Consider the following 12,385-nt stretch of genomic DNA (forward strand, 5'->3'; position numbering starts at 1 on the left):
TCCTCTTAACGGTTATAAACAGGCCCCAACTTACAAGCTCAAAATGTGACCTACTTTGAGCAGAATTTAACACGATTTCTAAATTCTACTCAGACCGACATTTTCACCTCTGTTAACATCTTGTTATTGTCGGAACACTCTTAATACGATCAAATTGGTGAGAAATGAGGAAATCTGACAACTGCACGTTTGCTGTCCACTGTAATTTGGTTAAACTAAAATAGTATTCTATTTTCTGCTTGAAGAAAATATCAGTTTGAGATAATAACAGGATTTAATAGGAAGGATTTAATTATAGATATGGTCATTTTTGCAAGCCAAGGTACAATTCCATATTGTGGAGATGATCTTTGGGAGGAAAACTGTTCTTAAAACATGCCTACACACTGGCGTAGGAAGGTGCCAAAAAGGGGGGAGACACACAAAATATCAGGAAAGTGTGTGTGTGTGTGTGTGTGTGTGTGTGTGAGCTTCCTACGTCAGTGCTACATCAGAACATTGGAGTTAAATCAAGAGATGTTACAAATAAAGGACAAACAAAGCCATTCGTTTGGTTTTATTACCTGAAAACCAATAAGATATAATTCTCTGCTGTAAAAAAAAATGGTTTTGCTTAATCCTGTTGTGTAGAGCTGATCAATCAGATTGATTAAAAAATATGTTTGTTTAATGACACCACTAGAGGACATTGATTTATTAATCATCGGCTATTGGATGTCAAACATTTGGTAATTGTTACATATAGTCTTAGAGAGGAAACCCGCTACATTTTTCTATTAGTAGCAAGGGATCTTTTATATGCATCATCCCACAGACAGAATATCACATACCACGGCCTTTGATATACCAGTCGTGGTGCACTGGCTGGAACGAGAAATAGCCCAATGGGCCCACCTACGGGGATCGATCCCAAACCGACCGCGCATCAAGCGAGCATTTTACCACTGGGCTACATCCCGCCCCCCAGATTGATTAATTACCAATCACCAGTCTGTTCTGTGTAACTGATCGTTGGTCCCATCTGATTAAAATCACATCTTAAGAAAATTATGCTTAAAATACTAACAAAATAACCAGAAATAATGTTCTTATATTTGTTATTTATAAGAATACGCAAATAAACACAAAATAGAGAAGAAGTTTATTATTAGTACTGACTTTACTTTAAATTGTATGTTAAATGACAAAGTATAATGTCTTAATTGATGTCTTGTGATTGTGTCTCAATCATCGTGGATGATACCAATAAATTAGGCATTCTTCTCTTGCTCAAACTGCAACTTAAATTCATCTTTAATACGCCGAAGTAGATCAGGTTTTTCAAAAATGTCGACCATAGTCATTGCTAACGCTTTGGCTGTTGCCAAGGTATATTCTTGAGCAGATTCAGAACCTGAAATAAAGTAATGAAAAGTCGATGTAAGATACTGTAACAGTTTCATACCATTTATCATTATATTATCAGGCCAAATACATGGGTGCCGATTAAATAACAAAACTGTTGTGCTATCACTATATAATATATAGAGTATATTTCATGTTTTTTTTTTATCAAATATGATTTATATCTCATCGAGTGAAGTTTGCAATCATATCTCACAAGTCACGCTTGCGCGACGAGTGTGATATGATTGCAAACTTTGACAAAAAACATGAAATATTCTATTTGTTATATAACTTTTGGCAATTTACCTTTGTTTTTAAAATGTCAGCAGCAAAATAGTTCCGGTTTTCTTACAGTGAAGGTAACACTTTCTTCAGTGACGATAATACATTTTAGAGTGAAATAGTGAAATTTTCACTCTAAAATGTGTTATCGTCACTGAGTGACTGATAACACTTATTTCACTGGTAATTTAAGATATTTCACTAAATGTTATATAATAAAAAAAAACCCATCACAACTGACATATCATTTGGTATTACACTATCATGCTCAGCAGCACATATACACTAACCAACATAACATACCATCTTACATTAATGTACAATATTGGACAAGATACACAGCGATAATTTATTTGAAAGTATACAACAATTACTGACCATGTGTTTTGCTTTGGTAAAATCGTCACAGATTCACTCAAATATATACATACTAGCAAAGACAGCAAATTCTTTGGTGTGAGGACTGGCTGTAGCAATGAAGAATTCGGGATGAAGACTTGGAACAACGTGGGATACGTTGCCAATGTCAGAAGAACCTCCTCCTAGGCGGCGCTTTGTCGCTTCGTCGTCTGACCTCACTCCAGACGATTTACCATGTTCGTCATACAGCGAGGCCAAAACACTGTTGGACATTAGCGATGAAAATTCGTTTTTATCAAAGCTGAATTCTGCCTGCAATTGATATACGTAATACATAAATATATATCGAAACCTGACAACAAGAACTGACTATATGTTCAAGAGCTATTAGAAAAACATGTTGGAATGTTTGAAAACTTCAAAAAAAAAAAAAAAAAAAAAAAAAGGACAACTATTTTTATTATTTATTCAAATTATATACTGTGTCTCGCTAAAATTGGAAGTATTTTTACCAAGAATTCCACAAGAAGTAAAATGGTAGACTACCATTTTTGCAAAAAGTGGAATCAACCAGTTCTGGTTCCGGGGTGTCGTGTGCAGAAATAACATGGGTGTTAAAGACTTCACTTATACACTCGTACTATGAATAATGCTACTAATAAACACATGCAATACATAAATTTCACTTTGATTAAATACGAGGGAAATACACAGCAGAAGTCGTAATAATGAAAGAAAGAAAAAAATGTTTTATTTAAGGTAGTACTATACCAAATAACTTCCGGCTGGGTCAAAGTTCGAGGTGCACCGAACTTTTGATAGAGAAGTGAACACCACAAGTCCTGTGATTGGTTATAAATGTGAGTGTGTTGGTTGTAAAAAATAATAGTTTCATCTGGGTAAAATAAATGTTCAATTTTATTTCATCTAGTACCAATGTGTCAAGTAGCCTTGTGCTTGAAACATGTATGGGGTACCTGTAAAAAAAAGTACTCAAATTTTGTGCGAAACTCGGGTAGTCATAGACGCTACCCGTTATCTCAGAAACGAGCAGCTTGACCCCCATTTTTTTCTGATTCACTTTAAGTGTAAGGGGTGGTAGTATTTATATCCGTGGCGTTTATGTCGGTTGATACGTTGCAGGTAGGAGTTTTAGCCGCATATGTTACTATTGTCGTCTATGGGATTTGATTTGGTAGTATACACCCTATTAACGACGCACTCATCACATTTTATTTACGGTTATATGTCGTCAGACATATGGTTAAGCACCACACAGATTGAGAGAGGAAACCCGCTGTCGCCACTTCATGGGCTACTCTTTTCGATTAGCAGCAAGGGATCTTTTATAGGCACCATCCCACAGACAGGGTAGTACATACCACGGCCTTTGATATACCAGTCGTGGTGCACTGGCTGGAACGAGAAATAGCCCAATGGGCCCACCGACGGGGATCGATCCTAGAACAACCGCGCATCGAGCGAGCGCTTTACCACTGGGCTACGTCCCGCTCCTCGTAATAATGATTCCATTTCCATTACACGCACAAGTTTCGACGATCATAAATTATAATTTAAAAAAATTGTACAACACACATTTTATTTTTTTGCCAAAAAATATACATTTTGTAGGCATACATACATATTTATATATAAAATAATATAATGTGCACACTACGGGGAATGGTATGTAGCATCGGGTTACAACTGATAAAATTCTATAGTAAATGGGTAATGCATGCATAGCAATAATATATAATAATAACATATGTCATGTATCAATGTTGTCTGTTCTATGCGTGGTAGCAATTTAAAAATATTTACACAATTTAATTAGCTGTTTTGAATTGTCGCTGGACAGTAGTTGCGTTAATTTAAATGTTGATGGTTTATTGTAACTGAAGAAAGGACACACTAGAACAAAGTGATATTCGTCTTCTACTACATTCATATTGTACAGACGACAAATTCTATTATTCCTGTCAATATTGTGGTATCTGCCCGTTTCTATAAAGAGATTATAGGAAGATAATCTATATTTACTCAAAATATGTTTGTATTTCAAGGCAATAGGTTTCTGCAGATAATGTTGTAAGCAATAATTATTAACAACGAATTTGTATAACAGACATTTTGGAGAATTGTTGAATACAGCATACATAGATTGGATAAATTAATCAGTCATTCTCTGTTTGAATAGTGATATAAATGTATTGCGATTTTCTACATTTTGATTATACCATATGTGACCAAAACCAAAAATATAACATTACTATGTTGGTAAACGGTCTCAACCTTTTAGGAACATTAGTCCGACAGAAAACACACAAACACACACACACACACACGCGCGCGCGCACACATATCTTATATGCAGATATTGCTTCAGTAAGTATAATTCAAGACCCATGGTAAATAAAATAAAGATTTAATAAATAGGTTTCATAAAACAGCTAATAAATGAGATCGTTTTGTGATGTAAGTTATGAACTATGACTAAACCAACATTATATGATGCAGTTAATAACTTCGGAAACAAACAAGGTTTACGGTACCTTGCACCCCGTTGACAAAGCTGCTCCGTTGACACAATAAACAACCTTTTGCTTCAGTTGTCCAAGCTCTGGATCGGTCGGTGCTCGCACATAATACAGAAGTTCTGTGACATCTGGGATTATGTTTGGTTTACTGCCACCATTTGTAATAACACCTAGAACACATTACAGAAAAAAAACATACGAAGAGGAGTAATCTCATAACTTTATAGAGGTGGCATGAGTAAAATAAACTTAGTGAAATACTGAACTGAAATATATTTTCTTCTTTTTCTTCGATGGAGTGGGATTTAGCTCAATTGGTACAGTTGTCGACTGAAGTGCAAAGGACTTGGGATCGAACCTCCTTGGGATCGGACCCGTCAGATTTTTCTCATTCTAACCAAAACTTACACGGCTGGTATAGCAAAAGACCGTAGTATGTGCTGTCCTGTCTGTGGGAAAGTGCATATAAAAGATATAACTGCTAATGAAACAAGAGCACTGGTGAGGTACATGATACGCCCGTCAGGAGTTTTGATGGAAAACCATAGATATTAATGAATATGTTACGGGTATGATTCAATTCCAATTATGTGAAATGTTTGCAATATATGTATTAACAGTTTGTTTCGGACCAACTACTGATGATATTGTATCCATTGGAGAAGGTGCTGTCTGATTAATGAAGTTATTGTTCTTTATTAGAAAGGGGTTTGATGGTCCTATATGCATCTGTATGCAAGATATGGTCCAGGATTTACTGTTATGTGCAGTACACCATGAAAAGTAGGTCACAGTGACCTAGCAATAGTACGCGACACGCCGCCATCCCAAGTTCCTACATGTGAGGTTTGATGGTCCTGTATGCAAGATATGGTCCGGACAAGGATTTACTGTTATGTGCAGTAGACCGTGAAAAGTAGGTCACAGTGACCTAGTAATAGTACGCGACACGCCGCCATCCCAAGTTCCTACATGTGAGGTTTGATGATCATGTATGCATCTGTATGCAAGATATGGTCAGGACAAGGATTTACCGTTATGTACAGTAGACCGTGAAAAGTAGGTCACAGTGACCTAGTAATAGTACGCGGCACACCGCCATCCCAAGTTGTTCCTACATGTGGGGCTTGATGGTCCTGTATGTATCTGTATGCCAAATATGGTCAGAACAAGGATTTACCGTTATATGCAGTAGACCCCGAAAAGTAGGTCACAGTGACCTAGTAATAGTACGCAACACACCGCCATCCCAAGTTGTTCCTACGTGTGAGGTTTGATTGTCCTGTATACATCTGTATGCAAGATATGGTCCAGACAAGAAGAAGGTAACAGACGGACGTACAGATGGACAACGCCATATTATAATACGACCCATCATAGACATTTTATTAGATGTTTGACATCCAATAGCTGATTATTAATAAATCAATATGCTATATTTAGGGGTGTCGTTAAACACAATTGTCCACAGGAATATAGAAGGAATTTGGATCAGACAATTAATGTATTCAAAATTAAACTTTGTTTTGTTTAACGACACCACTGGAGCACATTGATTAATTTATCATCGGCTATTGGAAGTCAAACATTTGGTAATTCTGACATGTAGTCATCAGAGGAAACCTGCTACATTTTCTTAAATGCAGCAAGGGATCTTTTATATGCACTTTCCCACATACAGGAAAGCACATACCACGGCCTTTGTCCAGTTGTGATGCACTGGTTGGAACAAGAAAATCCCCAGTCAGTTGAATAGATCCACCGAGGTGGTTTGATTATGTGACACAAGTACCTCAAGCGGGCACTCTTCTCGTTCCAACCAGTGCTCCACAACTGGTGTAACAAAGGCCGTGGTATGCACTATCCTGTCTGTGGGATAGTGCATATAAAAGATCCCTTGCTTCTAATCGAAAAGAGTAGCCCATGAAGTGGCGACAGCGGGTTTCCTCTCTATATATCTGTGTGGTCCTTAACCATATGTCTGACGCCATATAACCGTAAATAAAATGTGTTGAGTGCGTTGTTAAATAAAACAGTTCCTTCCTTCCTTCAACCGGCTGAGCTAAATCCCGTATTCAAGTCCAGCAATCATTGATACAAGGTCTGGTATTGATAAAAAGCCCCCCCCACCCCCCCCCCCAATTTTGTTTTTAAATAAACATATACCCCCCCTCCCCCTGTATATATTTATTGGTAAGCCTTACTTCACAAGTTGCAGAACAGCTATTTATTGACCTTGTTTTGTAACAGAAAACAATAGTATGGAATACACGACGGGAAAAGATACTCCTAATTATCTTCTGATTCAACATAGTTCGAAATACAAAAAAATACATGATGTTATGTAACACATGATTGATCTACAAATATGATATGTACATTAAGAGAAAATCGCACCGTGTATTCTCCACGCGGGCTTCATCTGCTGTCTGAGACACGAGATGTTCTGGTAACACTGAACTGCTGCATCCAGAGCATTCACTCCGTCCCAGGGAGCACTGGATGCATGGGAAGCTTTACCATGGAATTTGATCTTGAGTCTAAAACGACATACAAACAGCATCAGTGTGCATTTAAATATTACAAAGAAATCTACATTTTAAGAAGAAATGTTTAATTGTTTTGTAATGAATTGATTTTTGTGAATTAAGATTCAAACACTCTGGGCCGAACACACGCCTCAGCTATCTTGGCCGTCTGTCCAGGGCCCCGTTCCAAGAAGCAATCTTAGCGCTACGATCACCTTAAGTGCATAGAGTAGTTATGCACTTAAGGCGATCTTAGTGCTAAGATTACTTCGTGGAACGGGTCCCACGACAGTTTTTCAAAATTAGTTGTTTTGTGGGTAGAATAACAACTATTACAAACGTGCTTTTCATCTGGAAACATGTCAGAATTCTATGTACAATAAAAAAGAAATTTATCTATATTCGTAATACTACTACAGACATTATGCTACGGTACTTTGACAGAAAACCATAGTTTATGCCTTACTGACTTGTGTAGTCTGCAGGCGCATCTTCTTGGGGAGGTTTTTGGGGGTTTGAAACCCCTCCATGTTACTCAAGCAAATTGTCTTTTTTCCCAATATATTTTCCAAGGAATGAGCATGACTCATCTCTCATATAAACTTCGGTCGCCACACTCTAGCCCCCACCCCTACTAAAATTCCTGCACACGCGCCTGGTGCCCATCATTTTGTTTGTTTATTATTCTGAGGATACTGACGAAACGTCCAATATTTTAAATATAACTGTTAATTTTAAGGTGGATTCACAGAAACATTAATATATATATATATAATAGAAAACGTTATGGAATATTGATGAAAGTAGTAATGTAGTTCATATACGTACAAAACGGTGGGCTGGGATAACTGTTTTTAGTCTCATGGAATTTAGGAACCTTTAAGGTGGTTCAAAACCTCAAACTTACTCTGTCATAGCCGCATAATCTGGCGTTGTCCAGCTGCACTGCGATGGATGCGCCATCATGACGCAGTCGATGCCACCAAACGCACCGGCACCGACCAGGTCGATTTTCCCTCCTTTGCCTTCCTCTGCTGGTGTCCCAAGAACAGTCAGCTGAAAATTATCTGCACTGCTGACTTAATCCTTCATACTTAACTATTTAAGTATAGCCTAACAAATAATACATGTAGGCTTTTACATTGTATTACAGTTACAAAATTACAATAAGGAATGGAATGTTTTATTTAACGACACAGACAACACATTCCATACAAAATCAGGGCCGTACCCTCCGGGGGGCAGGGGGGGGGGGGGGGGGGGGGCGCAGTTGCCCCCCTTGAGAATCTCACCCTTTTTTTTTTTATTCCAGAAAATAGCATACACATCTCAGGGTTTAATTTGTATAATGTTTCATTTGTTTATAAAAAGTAGTGCCCCCTTAGGATTTTGATCAGGGTACGGCCCTGAAAATTACAATGCTATTTTTGATTTATAACCGACTGTCTTGAGTGCGACAGGACCAGATCAAAAGTCTGTCTGCTGTCAATCAAAACATCGAAAATGTAAATAACCATGTATATCATAGTGAGTTTACGTGGTAACCGACTTGTACCACGCACCTAAGTGACATTGCAACCGGCCTCGGTGGCATCGTGGTTAGACCATCGGTCTACAGGTTGGTAGGTACTGGGTTCGGATCCCAGTCGAGACATGGGATTTTTAATCCAGATACCGACTCCAAACCCTGAGTGAGTGCTCCGCAAGGCTCAATGGGTAGGTGTAAACCACTTGCACCGACCAGTGATCCATAACTGGTTCAACAAAGGCCATAGTTTGTGCTATCCTGCCTGTGGGAAGCGCAAATAAAAGATCCCTTGCTGCCTGTCGTAAAAGAGTAGCCTATGTGGCAACAGCGGGTTTCCTCCAAAAAACAGTGTCAAAATGACCATATGTTTGACGTCCAATAGCCGATGATAAGATCAAAAATCCATGTGCTCTAGTGGCGTCGCTAAATAAAACAAACTACTTTTTTTACTAAGTGACATTGCATTACGCGATAAGGAAGTTTGGCCGAGTGACTGACATGGGGTTTACAAAGTGTGCGGTTATACATATTTATTGCACACTTTTGTCAATGGAAAAACAAGGAAATGTTTTATTTAACCGAGCTACGTCAATGGGATAACAACCCAAACGTGGTACAATGTAATCTGTAAGCATTTATTTTGAACGTAACGAACTCAATTTTAAATTACCTTCCCCAGAGGCTTCCCCGCCTTCTCCAACGCCGCCTTCACACCCAGTGCCGTGGCCACGCCCACCTCTGCTATGAGGTTGTGTCCGCACGCGTGTCCCAGTCCTGGTAGGGCATCGTACTCGCACAGAACAGCAAGGTTGGGACCCACACCCCCGTCGTGCACCGCCCTGAATGCTGTGTGAAGCTTGTAGTGTTTATCCACTACGAATCCTTTACTGGACAGAAATTCAGACAGGAGATCGTGCGCGTGATGTTCTTCATACCCAAGCTCTGGGTGATCAAAAATAGACTTGCTGATTGTTTTTAATTCTTCTTTTGTAGAATCAATAGCTTTACAGGCGACGCTCTTCAAGTTATCCATACCTAGAAACTGATAAAACTGGAAGACGAATATTATATATCATTTAGTTAGCAGCTCCACTCATACAAGCTGCAAAAAGTCAGGGTAATCACTGGCGTAGGGTTCTGTTTTTGTAATTTTAAAAGAAAATATGGGATATTAATAAACTCGATTACCAAACTAATAACTGAAACACTTGACATCACTAATTTAAATATTTTAAAATATTTTAAAATATATTTCATCCCATCAATTCATTGGATTATATTACAGGAAAAGAACGTGTATTTCAACGACGCCTCAGCACATCAAACAGTGCCTTAATAATTACCACTTATATAAGCCACTCTTATCGATTAGTAGCCCGAGGATCTTTTATATACATTTTTTTCAACAGACAGGACAGCACATACTATGAACTTTGATACACAAGTCATGGAATTTACAACAGAAGGTCTACCGAGTGGAATCGATGCACAAGCTCATAGCTGTCCTATTCGTTACTTAAGCCCATGTCAGATATTTAAAGAGACCTAGATACCAACCGCAACAGTTATTTGTGACGGGTAATAAAAAAAAACTTGAAGTCAAGAGTGGTAATAAACTCATAATACAGGGGGGGGGGGGGGGGTAGTAGAGAGAGAGAGAGAGAGAGAGAGAGAGAGAGAGAGAGAGAGAGAGAGAGAGAGGGGTTAGAAAGAGTTTTTTTTTACAATAATGGTATTTAACACTGGGAATAAAAAGCAAGTACTAGGCCACCTAAAATAATATTACATTGCAAATTAACAAAATTACATCATGCATACTACACCAGGCACAACACTACCAAAGATCTTACATTTTACTGGACAAGAAAAGGTCACTGTAAAATAATGTTACAATGCATTTTACATCTGTCAATCCATTCAACTGATTGGGTTCTTTCTCGTTTCAACCAGTGCACCACAACTGGTCGAAGTCCATGGTATGTGCTTTCCTGTCTGTGGGAAAGTGCATATAAAATATCCCTTTCTGCATTAAGAAAAATGTAGCGGGTTTCCTTTGATGACTATATGAGTCAGAATTACCAAATGTTTGACATCCAGTAGCCTATGATTAATTAATCAATGTGCTCTAGTGGTGTCGTTAAACAAAACAAACTTCTTCTTTACATCTGTCAAATTATTTTATTATTATTAATTGATTATCTTAAACCCACAAGTTTTTTTAATGACTGTTAATCATTTTACAAATATACAGTGGCACTTTATTTTTAACAGTTTCATTTCCTTAGGTACATTGCCTGTATTGGTTGGCATCTTGAAATAATTAAAATTAACTTGTATAGAAGAACTGAACTACTTTCATTGTATTCCATGACCCCTAAAACCATGGGTTAGATGCAAGAATTACATTTTAGTACCAAATAATAAGGAAGTTATTGTAATTTTCTCAATTTGGACCACCATATTACATGGCCCATTTAGTTAAATCTGAATTTTTATAGCACCATTGCCCTCCTTGGCTCCTACAACCATAGGGTAAATGCAATAATTTTTGTTTATCTGTCAATTTATAAGCAAGCTATAGCCATTTCCCTGATTTGGCCACCATTTTGTCCGCCAATTTGGATTTTGTCTTCAAGGGTGCCCAGATGGCACCCAGTAGATTACTGATGTACACCAAATTGTGCAGACTTTGAACCCAAATTGGCATTTGGCTATTCACATTTTAAAAAAAAATTTTACTTATAATAATAATAAAAAATAATAATAATAATTTCTTATAATATGGAAATCTACCCTGATCATTTAGATAATGGATTAATCCATCATATACTTATTTAGTTGTTAGTGTCTATATAAGAAGGTGTTTACTTAGCTGAAATATATATTAGCTAACAAACAAGTAAATTAATATATACCATATTTTGGGAAAGGTACCCTCGGTGGATGATCTTGTAACCCCGGTAGTTAGGTACTATAAACTATAAAATCCACCCTATTGAAATCTTAAGTGTCTAATTTTCCTAGAACTATCCCTAGCACTGATAGTAAACATACAGTAAGGTTATTCACATATATATATATATTTTTTTTTTTTAATTAAATAAAACAAATTAATAATAATAGTAATTTCTTATAATTTGGAAATCTACCCTTATCATTTGGATATTGGATTAATCCACCATATACATATTTAATTATTAGTGTCTACATAAGAAGGTGTTTACTTAGATAAAATATACAATAGCTAACAAAGAAAGGAAATATTTTATTTAACGATGAACATTTTATTTACAGTTATATGGCATCAGACATATGGTTAAGGACCACACAGATATAGAGAGGAACCCCACTGTCGTCACTTCATGGGCTACTCTTTTCGATTAGCAACAAGGGATCTTTTATATGCACCATTCCACAGACAGGGTAGTACATACCACAGCCTTTGATATGCCAGTCATGCTGGAACGAGAAATCAATAGCTAACAAATACATAAATTAATATACCATATTAAGGAAAAAGTAGGCCTACACTCGGTGGATGATATTGTACCGTTGGTAGTTAGGTACTGTAAAATCTACCCTATTGAAATCTTAAGTGTGTCAGTTTCCTAAAACTATCCCTAGCACTGATAGTAAACATACAGTAAGGTTATTCACATATATTTAAAAAAACACAAAAAACAAACAAAAAACAATTTCTTATAATTTGGAAACCTACCCTGATCATTTAGATAATGGATTAATCCATCATATACATATTT

At 37.2% G+C, this 12,385-nt stretch overlaps 1 protein-coding gene across 1 annotated transcript; it reads right to left on the reverse strand.

Annotated features, from left to right (window-relative positions):
- Nucleotides 1–1,129: 1,129 nt before the first annotated feature.
- On the reverse strand, nt 1,130–9,797 carry LOC121370788 (peptidase M20 domain-containing protein 2-like). The gene is made up of 6 exons (XM_041496255.1): nt 9,295–9,797; nt 8,004–8,152; nt 6,966–7,108; nt 4,584–4,738; nt 2,100–2,340; nt 1,130–1,393 (listed from the first exon to the last, which is right to left on the reverse strand). The coding sequence occupies exons 1-6, from the start codon at nt 9,655–9,657 to the stop codon at nt 1,251–1,253; spliced, it is 1,194 nt and encodes a 397-aa protein (XP_041352189.1). The 5' UTR covers nt 9,658–9,797; the 3' UTR covers nt 1,130–1,250.
- Nucleotides 9,798–12,385: the final 2,588 nt, after the last annotated feature.

This window comes from Gigantopelta aegis, chromosome 4, assembly GCF_016097555.1.
Source record: "Gigantopelta aegis isolate Gae_Host chromosome 4, Gae_host_genome, whole genome shotgun sequence".
Classification (NCBI taxonomy): domain Eukaryota; kingdom Metazoa; phylum Mollusca; class Gastropoda; order Neomphalida; family Peltospiridae; genus Gigantopelta; species Gigantopelta aegis.

Bases quoted from the DNA above. Each gene is read 5' to 3' on its own strand.
- LOC121370788 (XM_041496255.1), bottom strand. From the start codon at position 9,657: ATGGATAACTTGAAGAGCGTCGCCTGTAAAGCTATTGATTCTACAAAA. The intron at 7,109-8,003 runs GTAAGTTTGAGG...ATGTCGTTTTAG, and splicing joins GATTATGCGGCTATGACAGA to ACTCAAGATCAAATTCCATG. The intron at 1,394-2,099 runs GTATGTATATAT...ACTTTATTTCAG, and splicing joins AGAATTTGCTGTCTTTGCTA to GTTCTGAATCTGCTCAAGAA.